A 20,966-nucleotide genomic window follows, 5' to 3' on the forward strand; every position below is an offset into this window, starting at 1 on the left:
CTCCCAGGTGGCCCCCAAGTCTTTCGATGTGGACCCCGGTGTCCTTCTGAGCTCTCTTGCTCCCAGCCTCACCTTGGACGTTTCCTGCCCTAAAGGTGGAATCAGCCATTTCTCCAAGGATTTCTCATTGCTTTCAGCAGAACATCTTATTTAGCAACTTCAGTCTGGGTGCTGGGAAGCACTCATTGCTACTGGATTGATCCTTGTGTATAGGTTTGTTTGTTTGTTTTTTCAGTAGACAGAACTAGGAAATAAGCATTTTTCTAAACATTGTAATTTTTCTAAAGTGTTAGAAACAGCTGGCAGACTTTGTCCAGAGAAGGTAACATGGAAACTCCATTGAGCAGAAGCATCTGATCAAGTCTTTTTTCTTTCCCACTGCTTAGTAATGAGCTTGACTCATTGCTGTCTCTTGGAAAGAAAGATTCACTCTGTCTACTGCCAAAATTGATTAAAGCCCCAAAACTAGCGCATTAAGATATTTTAAAATATGTCAAAATTGTTCATAACCACACAGGTTTACATGCACTTACTTATATATATATATATATATATATATAAATTTATTTATTTTATTTACTTATTTTTGGCTGTGTTGGGTCTTCGTTGCTTCATGCAAGCTTTCTCTAGCTGCGGCGAGCGGGCGCTACTCTTCATTGTGGTTCGCGGGCTTCTCATTATGGTGGCTTCTCTTGTTGCGGAGCATGGGCTCTAGGTGCGTGGGCTTCAGTAGTTGTGGCTCACGGGCTCTAGAGGACAGGTTCAGTAGTTGTGGCGCACGGACTTAGTTGCTCCCCAGCACGTGGGATCTTCCTGGACCAGGGCTCGAACCTGTGTCCCCTGCATTGGCAGGCAGATTCTTAACCACTGCGCCACCAGGGAAGTCCACATGCACTTACTTTTGAGTGGGATACTGGAATTCAAATTTTCCAAGGAAAATGACACTTGTTCGTATGTTCCAGACAGTATGTCCATGTTTATGCAAGTTGGTCTTGGTGCTTCAGAGCTGACCTGGGCCTTGGAGAGTGGACACAGAAGGGAGTGGAGACTTCTCAGGTTCACCCAGCTCTGGTCTGAAAAGAATGGGAACAGGAAGCATTCCCTCCCTGCTGGTTATAACTTGAGACAGTGAAGGAGGGAACAGGTTTCTGGCTTCTTTGTTTTCTCTTGGAACTCTGTCCTAGGCAGTTCAGGCTGCTATAACAGAATACCACAGACTCAGTGGCTTAAACAACAAATATATATACAGAAGAGTTCTGTAGGCTGGAAGTCTGGGATAAGGGTGCCAGCATGGCGGGGCTCTTGGTGTGTTCCCTATTCCTTGTTTCAAGACAGCCACTTTCTTGTGTCCTCACGTGGTGGTGAACAGAGAGAGAGCGGAAGCAAGCTTTGTGCCGTCTCTTATTATAAGGACACTAATCCCATTCATGGGGGCTCCACCCTCATGACCTAATCACCTCCCAAAGCCCCCACCTCCTAATATCATCACACTGTGGTGGGGGGGGGTTAGGATTTCAACATATGAATTTTGAGAGGACACAAACATCAGTCCATAACAAACTCTGATTAGTATTCAGAAATATAAAGTACAAGGGCTGTTTGGACAATCCAGGTGAGATGGGGATGTATAGGAGGAGTAGGAAGTCTGTTTTAAATAAATGTTATTGTGTTGTTTCATGTATGCATGTGTGTGTGCAGGTAATTCTTGTTATTCATGGTAGTTATGTTCTATAAAGTCACCACAAACACTGAGCTAGCAAATACTGAACCACCACTCCTGGGTGGGTGAACATAACCTCATTTTGTATGTGTTTCTGTTTAAAGACACCTTATTTAAGAAATATTTTGATTCATTAACAATGAACTCACAATAAACAGCCTTGAACAAAGTTTATCTAATGCATGGACTTTCTCCAGAAGACACATCATGGCCTTCTTGGACTTAGAAACACTCGACAGCACTTCAGCCCTATGCTTGGGGGCCATTTTAAACAGTGAACTCACCAATAAAAAACACAAAAATGCCAAAAATAGGACACTAAATAGACCTCAAAAAGGACTCTGATTTCCAGTGTGACAGCTAAAACTAGAAGGCAGTGTCACCCCGTTTGCCCTTGGCTGGGGACATCCACGTCCAGCCGGTGACTCAAAATTTTCGCTGTTCTGCATGTGTTGGAGGATAACTGCAAAAGCACCAGGAGTTATTGATTTGGGGGTTACGATTAAGTTTTAACTAGTAGGCGAAATTGCCAACATGAACCAGCGAATAATGAGGGTCGACTGTGTGTGAGCATTTATCTCTATTCCACAAAAACTGGAAAGAGCCAGGAGGTTTGAGATAAGGAGAAGAGAAGAGCGCTTTGCTATGTGTTGTGAGAAAAGAGACAACTAACGTGTTATCCTAAGTTTTGGGGGAGAGATTAATTTCCAAGTTTGTCACCAGGCCCAACCTCCTTACTTTGCCCGTATCTAATCCCACAGTGACGCCTGTTTTCAGGACTCTGAATAATCCTGCAGTCCTGCGGGATCCCAAGATGAATCCCCAGTCTCCAGAAACCCAGTTCTCTTAGGTCTGATCTAGCATTGGTGTTAAGAATGTTTGTTACATTTGAATTTACTAAAACTCAAGAAGCTGTGAAGTCGATTATTTTGCATTCGTCAAAATAGTCAATGATCAGAAACTCCCCAGGCCTTAATCTTCCTACCAACATGAAAACTGACTTTTCAAAAACCACAAGACTCTTAATTATTGAGAGAGAGAGAGAAAAAAAAAACACAAAAAACCTTCTGGGATGTTTTAGTGCCAGCACAGGAAGTGTGAGGGGGAACTTGGGAGTTCCTGAATCCCGGAGTCCTGAGTGATTCATCCGTGCGCTGCGTCCGGGGCGGTCTGGGTGGTTTGGGGCTGGTGGTGCTGGAGAGCGAGTGGCACGAGGTGGAAGGTGTGTATCCGCCCTTGCTCCCGCTGCCTCGCCGCCCTGTCTTTCTCTCCCGCAGGCAAGGCCCTGGTGGCCGTGGAGCCCGGCAACCGGACGGCTCCGCGGCGCTGCGCCTGCACCGCCGGGTACCACTGGAGCGAGGACTGCCGCTGCTGCCGCCGCAACGCCGAGTGCGCGCCCGGCTTCGGCGCCCGGCTCCCGGGTACGAGCCGGGGTCCCGCGTCTGGCGGCGCTCCCAAAGCCGTGCAAGTACCCCCAGGCCAAAGCGGCCTCTCAGACGGCTTCCCTGAGTCATGACACTCTTCGGGACCAGGGGCCGCTGGAGGAGGCTGAGGGTTCCCTGGGAACGGACTGCAGGTTGTGCGCCTCCGGGGGAATGTGAGAGCTCGGCCCACGCGCTCTTCTCAAGGCTCCTCCTTTCGAACCTTCCCATGCCCACTAAGGGGGGAACCGGATCATGCAGGGGTCCCCAAACCTTTTTTAAAACATGTGCACCCTCTTAGGAGAATTTTGGAAAGCCGTGCACCTCCTGACAAAATTTTAAATAGCTAAACATTTTTATTACAAATTGAAAAAGTCGCTTAAGGACTTAGTTTGCAGGGAATTGGAACAGCAGTAAGTTACACTTTCTAAAATATTCAGCGGAATCAAAACATGGGATAGCAACTGAATAGCCATCATCATCCATTTAAAAATGCACTGATCGTCTTTACCTGTTGGAAATTTTATATAGTTCTTTTCTCTCCTTTGATTTGTATCCATTTCACCTTCCCCACAGAGTTTTATCCTAATGTATTTTTAGGCTGGGGGGGGGGCGTTTATGCTAATCACCTTTTCATACTCTTTCACATGAAAAAAAAATGCACCTATTTGAAATTTTAATTTTTAAAAATTTCTTGTGACTCAGGGTTCTAAGCGTAAAAACATTTCTTCTGGACTGAGTTGTTACTACAGTTGTTATTATTATACACAGTTGGTCCAAAAGCTGAATATATTATATTTTGCTATATTATAATTATAAAAGTAAAACACAGGGTTGGGAGAATTAAAAAAATATTATTCATTTCATTTCGTATGGAGGAAAATGTCCATCACAGAGTCTGACACAGTCAGTCCTTCAATTAAACCAGACAGGCTCTCTCGTGGGAAGAAGTCTGACGATTTTTTAATTACTAAAATAAATCTCCCTGTGACAGCCTGCTCCCTTCTGAATTCTGGTTCTGAGATACAGGCAAGACCCAGAGCCTTTCCAAAAGTTTGTTAGCTGCATGAAAAAAGGTGCTGGTAAAAAAAATAAATAAATAAAGGTGCTGGTCCCTTTCTGCTTTTTTTTTTTTTTTTTTTCTGGTCAATGTCCTCTCTGCTTTGCTCCTTTGGAAATGGTGCATTCTTCAGCAATAGGTGGAGGGTAGAGGGGGTGACGTGGATGACTGAAAATTTTACCCCTGCCTTGCAGTATATTTGAACTCAGAACAACTGAACCTGATCCCAAACACCCCATATCTGTTGTCACACCCTTGCCCTTAATAGATAGGGAAAGACAGAAGCTGTAATGAGGTGCTCTGAATGCAGGAGCTTTTTTCCATCACCAGTATTTTGACTTGTTGCTTTGTTTGGCATCTCAGAAGCTGTGGTAGGATTTGGAGAAGGTATGAAGTGTGCCTTCTTTTATAACGTGGGAGTGTGATTGTGGAAGGAAAAAAGAGAAAGGAGAATGTGCAGGATGCCCCCAGCAGGTCAGTGTTACAAAGAGCAGACGTGAAAGTCGTGTCCCTTCAAGCTCTTCGTGCCTTGCAGCCCCTTTAGGAAGCCGCTTTGTTTTTAAGGGTTACTCTTCCAGAGGGTGTTTGTCTTTTGAAAAGCTGTTTGAATTAATACGAGTGACTAGATGTTACATGCACCTTTGTTGATATCATTTCAAGGCAAATCAAATTGCTAGAGTAAGGGGTGGGTACCCTACTAATTGAGGCAATTGCAGAAATCAAGAATGTACTTCCCACTTGACTTTGGACAAAGAAAATGTAATTCCTTATTTTAGGGTTTTATTCATGAAAATAAACCACAGAAGTGCTACTAATTTCAAGAGTGATTTGTGGTTTTGGCACAAGCCAGTTGCTTATTATGATATCACATGGTAGCCAGTGTCCTTCTTTACTGGAATTACCAAAGGGTCATCATGCGTCAGTTGCAGTAAAGGTAATAGACATAGGAAATCTGAGACATTTCCTATTTTGATAATGTAGTTCATGTGGAATATGAGAGAGGTGAAGACAGCTTACTAACCAGGATCAATTCCTGCTTTCAGTGCTGTGGCTTAAGGCAGGGGTCCAAAATCCATCCCCCCACTTTTGTTTGTGTAAATAGGATGTTATTGGGACACAGCCCCATCCATTTATTTTTAACACATTATCTGTGACTTCTTTCACACTACAAGTAATTTGCAGAGACCGGAGGGCCTGCAGAGCCTAAGATATTTATTGTATGGCTGTTTATAGAAAACTGTTACTACCAACCCTTGGTTTAGGGGAAAGAGACCTATAGTGTAGGTTGGTTCATTTTTTTCTTTTCTCTTTGTTTTGTTTTGTCAACACTCCAATACTTAGACTGGTGAGAGTATTGATCAGAAAAGGTCAAGACAAGAAGTTTCCTTTAAAAGCAGTCAATGGGCTGCCATTCTCTGTACCCAAAGCCTGGTGTAAGCCCCAAAGGGGAGACAGGTGAGAACAGACAGGTGCTTGATTAAAACAAAACAGATAGCAGGCTCCCTGGCCAGGAAACAAAGGATCGGTGACCAGGACGGTGGCTTTGACCGGTAGAGGGTCCGGACCAGAGAGCTGGATCTAATTCAGATCTAATTCAGGTCTGGCGTTGGCGCCCTGACAGTGAGCCAGTTCCCCTCTGGACACAGTGCTGTCACCTGCTGTGGGGTCTCGGGCCCTCTGAAGTCTGTGAGGACTTCAGCCACCGGCCGCAGGTGGTGAGGGCAGGAATGGGGAGGCAAGAGACAGGTGGGGCACTTCTGATCTCTGGTCCTCTGGACCATCCTCCTGGCCGATCTCTAAGTGTCCTCGTTTGTCTTGTGTTCTTTTGTCTGTTGGTCTTTTTGACAGTGCAGCTCAACAAGGACACGGTGTGCGAGCCCTGCCTCGCAGGCTACTTCTCCGACGCCTCTTCCTCCACAGAAAAGTGCAAACCCTGGACCAAGTAAGTGACAACAAAGGAACCCAGAGGGTTTGTTGATTTTAAACCCAACTCAGCCTCTGCTGTCTCGTCTGTTTTGAAAACAGACTGATTCCGTGTGATGAGGCTTCCTCTGGAAGCCAGGTTCACAACAGAAAAAGTCTGTCAATTGGGCCTGAGGGCCGTAAACCAGTGCAGCCAATCTTCTCCCTGTGTGTGACAGGAGCTGTGTATTGCTTGTTAGATTCAGTTTGACTGAAGCTTTGCCTTATAGTTGCAGCTGCTTTTTCCCTTTTTCTAACCTTATTTAGTTGCAAATTACTTAACGATGCTTATTATCAGTCCCACTTTTCCCAGCTTCCCAGCATCACTGGTTTACTTGTACAAAGATGTGTGTGTGTGTGTGTGTGTGTGTGTGTGTGGTGTATGTGCAAATAGAAGCCTCCTGTTTAAATAAATGTTTACACACTTGGGGTTTTTTTCCCGCATAATATATCCTGAAGGAAGCTCATTCCATATTAGTTCACTTAGATCTTTGTGGCTTTTTATAGCTACATAGTATGTCATCATAGAGATGTACCATAATTTATTTAATAAGCTCTCTATTGATAGTCATTTAAGTGGTTTGCAGTCTTTTGGAGTAGTAACTAAGTTTGCAATGAATCATCTTTTCTATATACTATCTCACACTTATGTGAGTATATCCAGAGTGAAATTCCTGAGTCCTTTCATGGCATGCTTGTTGTTGAATACTCATAATCAATGTCATGATTCTTTTAGTTCCCAATAAATGAATTCTCATAAAATATTTATTTTCTGATCCACTTATCCAAGTTTTATTTTGAAAAGATTTTCTGTGTTTTCAGCTTCGAAAGGGTATTCATCCAAAGTTTATCACTTAGCCATGGTAATTGAATTTGGAATCTTCTTTACTGAAGCCACCAGTCTTTTCTCTTTTGGACCATGCTCTCAGAGTGGTTCTTAGAGAACACTGGCAGTAGTTACTATTGGCTTTGTCCACCTTAATGATGTGTGGCTAGACACTGGCAATTCAAACATCCACAAAGACCTGGTTCCTCTCCTGAATGAGCTTGCAATCTAAAGGGATAGGACCTTTTGTAGTTTTAATAAGAATATAAAACCAAAGCACTTACCGACATTTCCCCTCACAGCTGTACCATTCTTGGAGAGACAGAAGCACTTCACGGGACCGATAAATCAGATGTGGTTTGTAGTTCTCTTCCACCTACAACACCACCAAATGGTACGTTGAATAGAGCAGGTTGGTTGGGTAGATGTGCCCCAGTCTAGTCAGCTCTTCTAGATTTCTCCGGAATTACATGCTGTATCCAGAGGCGTCCATTTCTCCCTTTTCATCTCGTCCTATCCATGGTCAGCTCAGTATTTCATTTTTATTAGTATTTTAATTCCAGATATGTTGTTTATTTGATAATTTTCTACTGTGGAATGGATAACTAGTAATTTATTCGTATGTGCCAAAAAAAGGAATGGATAACTAGTAATTTATTCGTATATGCCAAAACAAGAAAGAAAACTGAGGTGCAAACATAAATTAAAATGCCCAAATGTGATAGGATGGTGGTGGTCACAGTGGTCACAGTAGGGTACCTATGGGAGATTTTGGTCACCAGCCAGAGTTAACAACTTGTTAGAAGATAGTTATCATTATTTCTGGAACATCCTGTGGATCAAATCAATCTCAAGTACAGTTTTCAATGATTGACAGAAAGTTGACAGTTAATGGCGGAAGCTGCTTACCCAGGTGAGCGAGATGCTGTGAAGGTGGGTCCATGTATCACAGCACAGGAGGAGACATAAGTGGCAAGAAAACCTTTCTAATGAGGCAAGAGAACCTAGGCCACAGAGCGATGGGGTTGATGAACATTGACTAAGAAAATCAAGGCCTTAGCTTTGACATTTTGGCAAATGGGAGAACATCAAAGCGTTCTGGGTAAGGAATTGCACGGTCAGAGCAGCATTTATAAAGACCATTAAGAGGACATTCAGAATAACTGAGGGAATAAAAAACTGTCTTAAAAAAAACAGAAGGAGAGGACTTCCCTGGTGGCGCAATGGTTGAGAATCCTCCTGCCAATGCAGGGGACACGGGTTCAAGCCTGGTCCGGGAAGATCCCACATACCACGGAGCAACTAAGCCCGTGCGCCACAACTACTGAGCCTGCACTCTAGAGCCTGTGAGCCACAGCTACTGAGCCCGTGTGCCACCACTACTGAAGCCTGTGCACCTAGAGCCCAAGCTCTGCAACAAGAGAAGCCACGGCAATGAGAAGCCCACGCACTGCAACGAAGAGTAGCCCCCGCTCGCCGCAACTAGAGAAAGCCCGCGTGCAGCAGCAATGTAGCCAAAAAAAAAAAAAAGACAGAAGGAGAGGAAAAGCAAGAGTCCGGAAACCAGGTCATGTAAACCAAGAGCTTATAATATAAAGGTACTAGCATTTAAGTGATCAAGGGGAGATGAAACAAATGGTTGAGTCCACACTGTGTTGTAGATGAAGTACCTGAAACACTCTGCAGGATGGCTGTGGTTCTGTTCTCATGACCAGAAAAACCCTGGTGCCATGTTATTTGGAAAGAGATTTGATAAGGGGCTTCCTTTTGCCTCCAGGGCCCATCCACCTAGACAGAGTGAAGTGTTCTGTAGGTAAACAAAGATGATGGATGGTGTGCTCGTCCCTATTAGAGTTGTTCTAAAGTAGAAGCATTTAAATATGGTCCTGGGCTGGCCCCGCAGAGCTATGGCAGCCGGCAGGACCGGGCTGCATTGTCGATTTCACCCTTCTGAGCGGGAGCTCTTCCTGACAAACCTACAGTCAGGGCCGGGGACCTTCCTGTTGTCCTTATTTCACACCAACACCCTTGATTCTGGGGTTTGATTGAAAGGGTTATGGGTTTTTTTGGGGGGGGGTTGTTGTTTTTTTTGGGGGGGGTGGTTATGCGGCCCTCTCACTGTTGTGGCCTCTCCCGTTGCGGAGCACAGGCTTCGGACGCGCAGGCTCAGCGGCCATGGCTCACGGGCCCAGCCGCTCCGCGGCATGTGGGATCTTCCCGGACCGGGGCACGAACCAGCATCCCCTGCATCGGCAGGCGGACTCTCAACCACTGCGCCACCAGGGAAGCCCAGGGTTATGTTTTTAAATGGAGAAAGTAAAAATAAACAATCTTTAATGCCATTTTTCTCGTTTTCTTCCAACACAGAACCACAGATTTACTTGCCCAGTTTAATTATTCTGCTTCTCTTCATATCTGTGGCATTAGTTGCTGCTGTCATCTTTGGTGTTTACTATAGGAAAAAAGGGAAAGCACTAACAGGTATTGTGTCTATGGTGGGTTTTGAAAATGAATCTTAAAGCCAATAGATACATTTCTAGGTGTATGCTTTGAAGAGGCGTATATTGCCCTCCGACTGCCTCTGGTGATCTGTTTAAACTAAGGTGACACACGCTTTATACCTAATTCATTGTTCTCTGGCAAAACAAACAAACGAACAAAAATCCATTGTGCCTGTTTATGTATATGCAAACAAAAATATTCTAGGTGCAGGAAACCAATGACTGTTGTATAGATTATATAGTGTCAGATATATAGAGGTTGCATTTATCCTAGAACACAAACATTTTTAATTACTTAAATTTAATTAATTACTTAATTAAAACAGAGACAAAATGTTCAGGTAAATGACAGATGGAAAGTTTTGACTGGGGTGTTACCCTGATAGGTGAATTTAAAATTCTGAAAATAAGTGGTCTTATATTCAGTAAAATGCAGGTGCTCATTCTTAGAATGAATAATCAAGTGTCGTCTTGTTTATTGGGAATAGTTTTTCCACAAAAAAAAAATTGTTTGATAGTGTCTTTTAACATCACATCCTGTTTGACTTTTATACTACAAAGCTACAAAGTATAATTTTTAAGAAACTGTTCAAGGCTCCACTACATTTCCTAAACCTAGTGCACATCATTGTCTTTTGAAGCACCTGTGGTCTCACCATCCTTTCCCATTTTCAGTTGCTCACTTGTTTTGTCCACCTCTGCTTTGCTGTGATTCCATCAGTTCTCTCACAGTCACATCCATAGACTTCATGAAATCCTGCATATCTTAGTATTTGCATTAACATTCCATTGCCTAATGTAACACTGGGCAATCAAAAGATTAAAGAGGGAAGATGGTGACTGACGATGCCAGTGTTAAGCAGAGAGTATTTGAAGAGGAAAAGTTAGAATTAACTTTTTAAAAAGTCTATCATTATTGAATATTGTTATTTAATGCAACGTCACCTCCCCAGCATCGGAACTGGGGATTTGAATAATGCATTTTCAGAGATGCTGATGGATTGCTCACTCATATAGCCATGTTTTCATGAGATAAACAGACTCCCAGTATTTTATTCTTTAGTTTTTTTCTCTGTGATAATCTCTTTTGGCCATATCTTACCAATGGCAAAGGCAATGGGCCTGCCCGTCACTGAGTCGGGATGTGTGACTGTCAGCTTTCTTTTCATCCCTTCATTCAACACATGTTTTTTGGCCACCAGGGACTGAACAGACACTGGGGTCTCAATACTGAGCAACACAAACAGAGCCAGTGCCCTCATGGAAGAAGCTTCTCTGTGAGCAAGGCAGGGATTGGCCCATAGAATGAGGCTGAGTGTGGAAAGGGAGGTGCAAGAGCTCCAGGGGTGACAGAGTTGTCTGTCCAGGCTCAATTTCGGCCAGGGCCTCCCAGGGCGGAGGCAGGGGACCTGAGATCTGAAAGACAAGTTGCAATGAACTAGCCCAAGGGGAGCTAAGGAGAATCAAAAGCATTCCATGCAAAGAGAATTGCATGATTGGAGGGAGCAGAGCAAGTTGGGGGGATTGGAAGGTTAGCACAGCTGGAGCAGAAAGTCAGAACCAGTGTGACATGAAACTGCTAAGAAATGTGCTCCCATCCTGAGCAGAGGGAGGCAGAACAACCCTGTGGTTTTCGTATTTGGCTATTTTAGTAATTAAAACAAATTTTGGGGGGTACAGAAAGAGTGGATGCAGACCCACCAGTAAGGAGGGCTTTTGCAGTCAACCAGGAGAGAGATTATCACAGTAGTTATGAGTAATTACCACCTCTGTGTACAAATGTTATTTTTAGTATCATCTGTAATTGTCTAGTCCTGATCCCTAAAAGGAAAGAGCTGCAACTTTCCTTTTATTTGGAGTATCTTTATTTTTATATAATTTTAAAGTGATAGAAAATAAGCACAAATAATAATGATGATGGTAGTCGTAACTGACATATTAAATATTTATCATGTGCCAACACTGCTCTCCATATTTTATGTGTCCTAAGTCTCCACAGCAGCACTGAGAGGGAGGCATTATTATTTCCTCCATTTTATGATGTGGAAACTGAGGCTCAGAGAGGTTAAATAGACCAGGCAAGGTCACATAGAGGCATCATTACCTATTATGATGACGTCATTATCATCCAGTGGAAAATGGACCACCTCTTAGCTTTAGTCTTTATAGTGAATTCAACATCAGATATTCAGTGGAGGTGGGAAAAAATTTTATCTTTGTATTATATACATTCATAGATTTTTTTTAATTCATAGATTTGACATTTTAAGTTTCATCAGTTCTATTTTAAAAAGTTAAGGAAGATATACTTTGTACATGCCACAGAATATATTCTTCTTTCTTCTGAGAAGCAGCAGGGTGTAGGGGAAAAGGATTCGGGGCCCGCTGGAATTCAGTGGGGCCTGACACAGCATTCTGGCATGCACTTTACTTTTATCATACATATATTTGTGCTAAGTCCCCTAGACCCACGTCACCTTTGTTCCCCTACAATACCTAACAGGGTCCCTAATAGTCAAAGAAAAATTGCTAAGGGCATGAGAATGTCTATAGTCAAAACAGCAGCTCTGACAGCCCTCAGATGTGCCTGAAGGTATTCAATGGAACATTAGGGCATCATGTTTGGCTTTACATAGATCAAAAATTTCTGTGTTTAATAGGAGGAGGAAGATGGCTTTAGTCTTTAAATTGGTTGATTTTCTTTTAAATGTTTCACTCTCAGATTTGCAGACGATTTTGTTTGAAGACAATATTGATCTGACATAGTGGTCAATAATACTGCATTAGAAATAGGGAATAATAATATGCAGCGCTTATCCTTACTTTGTTTTTCTAGCTAATTTGTGGCACTGGGTCAATGAAGCTTGCGGCCGCCTAAGTGGAAATAAGGTAAATTTAAAAGTCTTAAGTGCCTCCTTTAAGTACTGTTAACAATTTGGGGGAATTCCCTGATGGTCCAGTGGTTAGGACTCGGCGCTTTCACTGTCAGGGCCCGGGTTCCATGCCTGGTCGGGGAACTAAGATCCCACAAAGCCGAGTGCACGAGGCCAAAAAAAAAAAAAAAAAAATTGGCTGATATAACTATTATTAGTCAAATATTGAGTCAAATTGTGAATGGGTACTTCGTTGAGAGGATGGAACCTCAAATCCCAGGACTGATCCCCACAGAGTAACCCAAAGCCCAAGTCAGTGCTCATCCTAAATGCTGTTTTCTTTGTATTTCATTCCATTTCTGTCATCTCTCTGCCCATGTATTATTTATATTATTATTTTAGTGCCAATCTCTATTGCCTAGGACAGATTCCTAGGAGGGAAGAGCAGTCACATTCCTGTACTTTGTAGTTATTTTGGTGGCTTTTAATTTTGGTATAACTTCAGAATTGTAGGAAAGCAGTGAGATAGTACAAAAAACTTCCACCTGCCCCATACTCAGATCCACCGATTGTTTATATTTTCACATTGCTTTATTATTTGCTATCTGTACGTTTGTATATGCATATGTATATTTTTTCTCTTGAACCATTTTTTAAAATTTTACTTAATTTATTTATTTTTTGGCTGCGTTGGGTCTTTGTTGCTGCGCACGGCTTTCTCTAGTTATGGCTAGTGGGACCTACTCTTCGTTGCGGTGCGCGGCCTTCTCATTGCGGTGGATTCTCTTGTTGCGGAGCACGGGCTCTAGGCGTGCGGGCTTCAGTAGCTGTGGCTCACGGGCTCTAGAGCACAGTCTCAGTAGCTGTGGCGCATGGACTTACTTGCTCCCCGGCATGTGGGATCTTCCCGGACCAGGGCTCGAACCTGTGTCCCCTGCATTGGCAGGTGGATTCTTAGCCACTGTGCTACCAGGGAAGCCCTCTTGAACCATTTTAGAGTGTGTGGCAGACATCATGTTCCTCTACCCTTAAATACTCATGTGAATTTCTTAAGAACCAGGACATTCTCTTATATAACCATAGTATCTTTATCAAAATCAAAATATTTAGTAGTGGTACAATACTATTATATATCAATAATTTACATTTGATCTTAAAATTTCATTAATTATCCCATTATATCCTTTAGGTCTAGGTTCTTAGGTATAAAGATATATACATTTTTTAAATTTATTTTTTTTTATTTTTGGCTGTGTTGGGTCTTCGTTGCTGCATGCAAGCTTTCTCTAGTTGCGGCGAGCGGGGGCTACTCTTCGTTGCGGTGCTCGGGCTTCTCATCGTGGTGGCTTCTCTTGTTGCGGAGCACGGGCTCTAGGCACGCGGCCGTCAGTAGTTGTGGCTTGCGACCTCAGTAGTTGTGGCGCACGGGCTTAGTTGCTCTGTGGCATGTGGGATCTTCCCGGACCAGGGCTCAAACCTGTGTCCACTGCATTGGCAGGCGGATTCTTAACCACTGTGCCACCAGGGAAGTCCCTAAAGACATACAAATTGTAAACCTTGAGCTCATACTGATTTCTCCGATTCTGGTCCCAACACTACAGGATTTATTGTAGTCTTTCTTTAAGCTGTATTTGAATCTTCCCTTCTCCACCAGTAAGAAACCCAGCTCCGATTATTCTCAGTATATTTACTCAGTTCCAGAATACACAGAAAGTAGTTTCAGAATCCCTAAGCCGTACCACAGCGAAAAGCAAAGCTACTAACCAGAGTTCAATATTTGTTTACAGGGTTTTTTAAAAATTTAGATTGAGGGTATAGGCAAAATCCTGTGTTCTAAAGTTATTTGGGTCAGCTCTCCCCCTGGCTTCAGTGTAAACATGCTATCCCACTGGAAATGCAGTTAGATTCATCTGATTCTGGTTGTACTCTATCTGAGGGTTCTCCCCACCCCCTAATCTTAAATAACCCAAATAAAGCGACATAGTGAGTATTCCATCTGTACTTGTTATGGTGGAAATAATTACTATAAGCACCATTTTCAGCCACGTTTAGCAGCCCCATGTGCTAACATCGCTGGATTAATGCTCTGCCTTCTGAATTCAAATCAGCAGGAGTCCTCAGGCAGCAATCTTAGCTGCACTCGTGTGGAAGCCCCTAGTCAGCGTGAAATCTGTGAGGGTGTCTTACTGCTGACTCTGGAACAGAAGATGTTTTCTGAAGATATGTGCTGTCCTGACAGTGGAGGTGCGTGTGCAGGTGGCGGTCCCTGTGTGCCGGGAGAAGATGCCGGGATGCTCACCCTGGTCAGCGAGATTGAGGGGGACCCCTTCAGGCAGATTCCCACGGAAGACGAATACGTGGACAGGCCCCCCCGGGCCCCAGACTCTATATTATTCTTCACTCAGCCTGGAAGCACATCCACACCGCCTTTCCCTGAACCCCTGGAGGTGGGAGAGAATGACAGTCTAAGCCAGTGCTTCACTGGGACAGAGAGCTTGGTGGATTCCGAAAGCTGCCACTTCGCTGAGCCTCTGTGCAGGACTGACTGGATTCCTATGTCCTCCGAAAAGTACTTGCAAAGAGAAGTGGAGGGTGGCAATTGCCCCCACTGGGCAGCAAGCGCCAACTCTGCAGATGGCTGTGCAGGCTGCAGGAGCCCTGCTGGGGAGGACCGGGAACCCCTGATGGGTTGCCCCCAAAGTGGACCCTTGCCCCAGAGCGCCTATGGCATGGGCCTTCCTCCCGAAGCAGCTGATGGGGCAGAGGCGGGAGGCCAGCCCATGGATGGGGCTGATGCACGGCTTCCCAGCTCCACGAGGGGAGGTCCTGGCTCTGGAGGCCCTTCCAGTGAGCAGCCACCTGCATCAGGTAAGTGACTCTGCTGCTTTCTCCCTTCTGAGCAAAAAGGCCTGGTCTCTGTGCAGTATCTGGGGACAAGTGTCATGTGCCGTTCAGGAAAGAGGGACGCTAACGTGGGAAAAGTTCAGCTCGAGCATTTCCTCCTGATAAGCCTCTTTACAGGCTGGGTTTTGAGTCAGTCCACATGTTGGGTTTGTGGATTGTACCCCTGGGGCTCTCTCTCTTGGTTTATACGTGCCCCATGCCCTTTTGCATTCAGGCTTCTCACAATGGAATTAGACCTCAAATCCCCGCATTGACCCCTGAAGACAATGCCAACATTGACCACAGGACTGGCTGAAGGCAAGGCGTTCCCTCAGATTTCCGGGTTTGGGTTTTTTCTATAAAGCGACCTAGGCCTCAAATTTCCCCCTAAAAAAGCTCTTATAAATTTCAGGACAAGAAACAAAATTGTTTAGTTAATCGTTGATTAATTAATATTTATTGAGTGTAGCTTGTTGATTCTGGGCCAGATTAATGAGGCAGTGGCTGTCCTTTGATGCTTTTTATGAGAAGCCCCTTTTATAAACACTGCATAGGATATATTTATGGAACCAGGAGGATGGCTTTACAATTTAAAATCATTATAGAGATTTATTGCTGCACCACTGCTTGAGTGTGAATAGCCCACCAGTTGTAATATTATAACTTTTCTGCGAAGGTAGAACAATCCTCTGTTTTATTATGTAGTTACAGGGAACTTTTCTGCTGATGGTGAGGGCTTTCTCTGGTTCCGGGGATTATTTGCTGTATTATGGGAAGGGGGTGGTCAGGGATCTCTGAGAATGTTCTGAAAGCTATAGACCCTCTCTCCAGAAAAATGAATATATGCATATGTACTATTTAAGGGGCTTCACAGAATCCTTCCAAACTCTAAAACCACAAAGCCCGTTCATGAACCACCTTTATCCTGGGATGCTTTTTCTTTTTCTTTCCTGCCTCTTTAGTTAGACCGCCACTGGGTCTAGCAGCTGGTCTTTGAATTGTTTTATAACCGTGAGGTAGCTCAGTCGGGCCCTAAATGGAGACTGTTTTGCCCCATGCTAATGGTGGCTCCTGCCTCATTGGGTAGAACAATGAATTTGAATCTGTTCTCCAAGGTCTGTGGTTTTGCCGCAACTACACAGATTCACTGAGGTGTAAATTCTCTCTCAGTTCTCAGTCCAACTGAAAGGAGGAGGTGGGCTTGGGGATATTTTCCAAAGAACTGATGTGTTTTTCCTCCAGAAGACCTCAACTTATTTTTTCAAAGATTTTAAGTAATTTCCGTGTCTAAAAGTTTGGCTCTATGGTTCGTTTGTATTGTTCTTTCTTTTCTACGGGTTAATTTTCTTCCCACTGGTTGCACACACAGAGAGAACACGAGAATTTGGGGGTGTGGGGAGGAGGGAGGCGGAACCTCAGTTTGGCAGCTGCCACATCTTGTGACGCTGCCAGGGGACAGACCTGTTTTTCAGTTGCTAACATCAGGAAGGTGATGTTTGCTGCTGTGTGAAAGGCAGCAGCAGTTCTTGGAAGAACAGCACTGGCCAAAGTGAAGGAGATCAATGTTTTCGTTGTGTCAGGAAACCAAAAAGGCGGATCCGAGCTCTCCTATAAGGAGTTAAAACAGTGCCCATCTCTGCTTTTTTTATCTTTTTTTTCCTCCAGCACTAAACATCTAGGCATGGAAAGAAGAAGAAGAAAAAAAAAAAAAAAGCATGTCATCAACTAAGTGGTATTAATCTGCAAAAAGTTGACACTGCTTTTCCTGTCTTGATCTGGTGCTCAGCCGTGTAAAACATCCGTAGAGAGTTGCCAGCAAGGGGCCAAATTCATGTTTGCTTGAGGAGTAGCAGCCACCAGGCTGATTTTTGAGGCTGTGCAGGTCTCTCCATAATTACTTCTACATAAACAGGCCTTCTGATTCCTGGTCAAAATAGCACTTTCTCATTATTGCTTTTTTTTGGTCATAGTTTATCTTCTATAAAATGTGTGAAAGAGGATGGAGCTTGGGTGGGGTTAATTCTACATGATCTCCTGAAAGCCACTGTGCTCTCAGGACTTGAGGGAGGTGACCTTTTTATTGGCTTTTGGATTTTTATATGTGAGTATTTAAGAAGAAAAAAACTTACAACCAAATCAAGTGGTTTCTGCAGAAATGACAGGGTTGGGCGCCACCTAAGTAGGGAAAAGTATCTCCTTTGCACCCAGCTTCCTTTTGAAGAGGATGATTGTTCTTCAAACAGCTCCACAAGCCTATCTTTCAAAAATAATACCCGACGCTAAGTCGGTGTTAGCAGTGTCACAGCTCTTAAAGCACAAGTAGGGTTATCAGCAAAAACCAATGAAAGGGGAAAACATACTTGTGGTTTTGTTTTGCGTAACCATGTCTTGATTTACATCTTAAATTATCCTGATGACATGACGGTGGTTACCTTGGTTTTAAGCCCTTTCACCTGGAGTTTGGAGAATTCTGTATCTAGAAAATGATGTCACGTGAAGAAACAACTTCTTATGATTAATGTATCACTAGTTGGCCTGTGACTTGCTTCTGGCTCCTGAGATCACTTAATTGGTTCAGACACTTCTGAACTGGAGAGAGGTGTTTGTTCCCAGGGCCCACAACGATTCTTCATGAGCACCAGCTACATGATTCTCTATCAAATCTTTATTGAGGGTCCACTGAGACACGGAGACTTGGAAAAGCTTGGAAAACAAGTAGGGATTGGTGCTAGGGAATGGACAACACAAAAAGAATCAATAATTTGAGAAAGCAATGCCCTCCATGGCCAGCCCGCCTAACCTGCAGCCTCTTCACCAGCTCACCCACCTAAGTCTGGCCAACGCCAGCCTCAGCCGTTTTTAGTGGGAATCTCTCACTTTCCGGCTTCTGCACTGTAACAGGCCTCCCCAGGTGTGGCCACCCTGTCCCCGCACGGTCCCCTTTTCCAGAGCACCCAGCTCCTCCTGACCTTCAAGTCCCAGCTCAAATGCTGCTTCCTAAACCAGGGATGCACGTTGGCTGCCTGGGTGGCCACTCTCCCCTTCCTCAGCAGCCCCTCGTAATTCGTCTTGGCATCTTTCTCACCGAGCCCAGCACACTCACACCTTTATCAACAGCCATCTTCAGGCAGCCACGAACAGTTAGTTGGTAGGAATTGCCGTGACCTTCACCACTCCCGATCTTCTAGTCTCTCCCATGGCAGCTTATTCACAGTATAAATGAATAAATGTTCATAAGCTCATTCATTCATTCATTCATTCCTCCATCCATCCAGTCATGAATAACTAAAGGAATAAGAGCCCATAGCTTCCTGTTTGTTCCCTAACTCACTCTCAGCCTCCTACCTCTTCGGTCTGTTCAGGGGAGCAGGGGGCCAGGTAGGGGATGGAAGGATGGCCGCTAGCTGTCCTGGGCAGACTTAGGTGTCCTGGGCAGAGGAGGCAGAGATGGCAGAAAAAAGGATGCGCTGGTCCATCCAAGTGGCATAGACGTACCTAGGCTAATGCCTGGGAGCCAAGGGCACTGGAGGATTAGGGTACATGCCTGACTCCCACATCCCCCACCCTTGGTCTCCCATCCCTGGGCCCCACCCCGTCCTGAAATGACTATTCTTGACCATCCACTTCCATCCTGAAAGACAGATAAACGTTCTCTTACCTCAGTTTTCTTCCCCTTCCTCCCCACCCCCTGAGCAAAGGATAGTCCTCTGTTTCTAACTTTCTTCTCTCTCCTGTTGCAATGCCATCCACTAACTTGGGTTTGACTTTTAGCTAAGTATCATAAGGGCAGGTATTAGCTCACAGATTCTATAAGTTAAAAATATTTTTTAATTCAGTTATTTGGTAATAAAATTCAGCATTCATTGATGCTAAAGGTCAATGCATTATTTCAAAATATAAGAAAAATTTGTTCACTATATCTTTTAGTTTAGCCCTACTTCCCTTCCTTCTCTTCTAATTTTGGAAGGGTTTCATTTGTCAGCCATTCTAAGTAATTTTGAAGCATGATTCAGAATGGAACTATTAAATACTGTTTCCCTTCCCATATCATCATAGACCCAGTTTCTTCCAAATGCCTGAAACAGATCTTGCATTTCCATAAAAAGGAAAATCACATGAGAAGCATATGGGTTAAATATAAAATAAGTTTTTAAAAAATTCCAAAAGAACCCAATATAGCCTGGGTAATTTGAGTGGATTTGTGTATATTTTTAGTTCTTTTCCTTGGAAGAAAATCTACATGACAATTGGGTGATATTATTTGCTATAGTTCTTGTGATTTAATATTCATACGTACATTTTAAACAACATAATAAGCCTTTGAGAAGACAAGTATGCATTACCTTGCTTAAAAAATGTAAATTGTGTCAAGGATTGAGTTCTTAAAAGGAATTTTGTTCTCTCTGCCCGAGAAATAGGGATTCCACGGGGCCTGCTATGCAAAGCAGGGACTTAGCAAACTATAAACATCTTTCTGGTCATGATGAGATACTTCATTTATTCATTGTTTCTGTTGACTTAAAATGCTATTTTTAACTCTCTCAAGTGACCCGAAAATTCTTCCAGGTAAGTTACGTTAAATATTAATGTTAAGCCAACCAACCCATTTTAAATGTTAGAAACTCTTCAGATTTTCTAATTTAATAAAAACTCTCATGTCATGCTAATTCTCAAATCATCCTTTTGGGTAGCCTTCACATAGAAGTCTATCAATCCCCTTGTGTTCAGAGACACATTAAGCCTGTTCTGACATCCTGAAGGTTGCATTTTTATCAATGACATTGTAGGTATTAGTTACCAGGTGCTGGCTAAGTGCTTCGTGTAGGTATTACCTTCCCACTTCCTCACAGGAATCCTATGGGCAAGTTCCTCGCCCAGGACCACACAGCGAGTCAGCGATGAAACCATGACTCAGCTCTCTGATTCTGAAGCCTTTGCCTTCAACCATGGCACTGTCTCCCCGTAAATCAGTGCCAATGTTGCTGATTTCATTTGTTTACCATGCGCTGGAGAATCCTCAGTGTGCTGTAGAATAAGGGCAAACTCGGGCTGGGATCATTGGCTCCTCAGGCTGAGCGCAGGGCAGTGGCCAGGCCAGGCCCAGAAGATTCCATGGGAAGGGGCGCTAGTGTCTGTGCAGGAGGTGATGGCTACTTTGACCTCTGAGTCCCCTTTCTTCTGCCAGTTGTCTCAGGAAGTTACTGTTTTCACTGTCACCGGTTCTTTTGGAAGGAAAGCTCTTTCTTCCACATGCCTCCAACCCCATCTTTTTTTGAAAGTAAAATAAAACTAAAATAAATGCCAGAGGCAGCTTGCTGGGGAAAGCTGGCGGAAAGCCAGCTCCGGAGAGTAGGGAAGAGGGAAGTGACGGGCCTGGCTTTGCTCGTATTCCCAGAGGTCTGTGGACTAATGGGACCTATGAAAGCCTTGAGCCTTCTTAAGGCATCTTGGACAAGCCTCATGCACCCCATCCCTCCCTTTCCACATTCCCCCCTTAACCAGCCACCAGCAAGGGAGAAGGTCTCCCCTGACATCAGAACGTCCTGGGGTTTCCTTGGCTCTCAGTGGAGAGGGCTACCCCTTACGGGCATGTACCAACTGCGGAAACCCCAGCAACCATGCTGATAAGGGGGCCCGCAGCACCCACCTTGCTGACATGGGGTCCTTTTGACTTGCCATCCCAGGGCCTTGCCCTCTCAGGTCCGTTCACACAACCGTGT

The 20,966-nt window shown here is 44.1% G+C and overlaps 1 protein-coding gene across 2 annotated transcripts in view; it reads left to right on the plus strand.

Moving 5' to 3' along the window:
* The window catches only part of TNFRSF11A (TNF receptor superfamily member 11a), a gene marked incomplete at both ends in the record, with an annotated part of 56,691 nt that overhangs the window by 28,874 nt on the left and 6,851 nt on the right, over positions 1-20,966 (plus strand). Inside the window, 6 exons of one of the 2 annotated variants that reach the window (XM_082668332.1) lie at positions 2,998-3,141; positions 6,050-6,143; positions 7,292-7,383; positions 9,357-9,470; positions 12,327-12,379; positions 14,472-15,231. In XM_082668332.1, coding sequence (XP_082524458.1) covers positions 2,998-3,141; positions 6,050-6,143; positions 7,292-7,383; positions 9,357-9,470; positions 12,327-12,379; positions 14,472-15,231 — 1,257 coding nt within the window. The remainder of the gene's footprint in view (positions 1-2,997; positions 3,142-6,049; positions 6,144-7,291; positions 7,384-9,356; positions 9,471-12,326; positions 12,380-14,471; positions 15,232-20,966) is intronic. The other variant, XM_082668333.1, reaches the window with a different exon arrangement.

The sequence above is a fragment of the Grampus griseus genome, assembly GCF_964374135.1.
Source record: "Grampus griseus genome assembly, chromosome: 12".
Classification (NCBI taxonomy): Eukaryota; Metazoa; Chordata; class Mammalia; order Artiodactyla; family Delphinidae; genus Grampus; species Grampus griseus.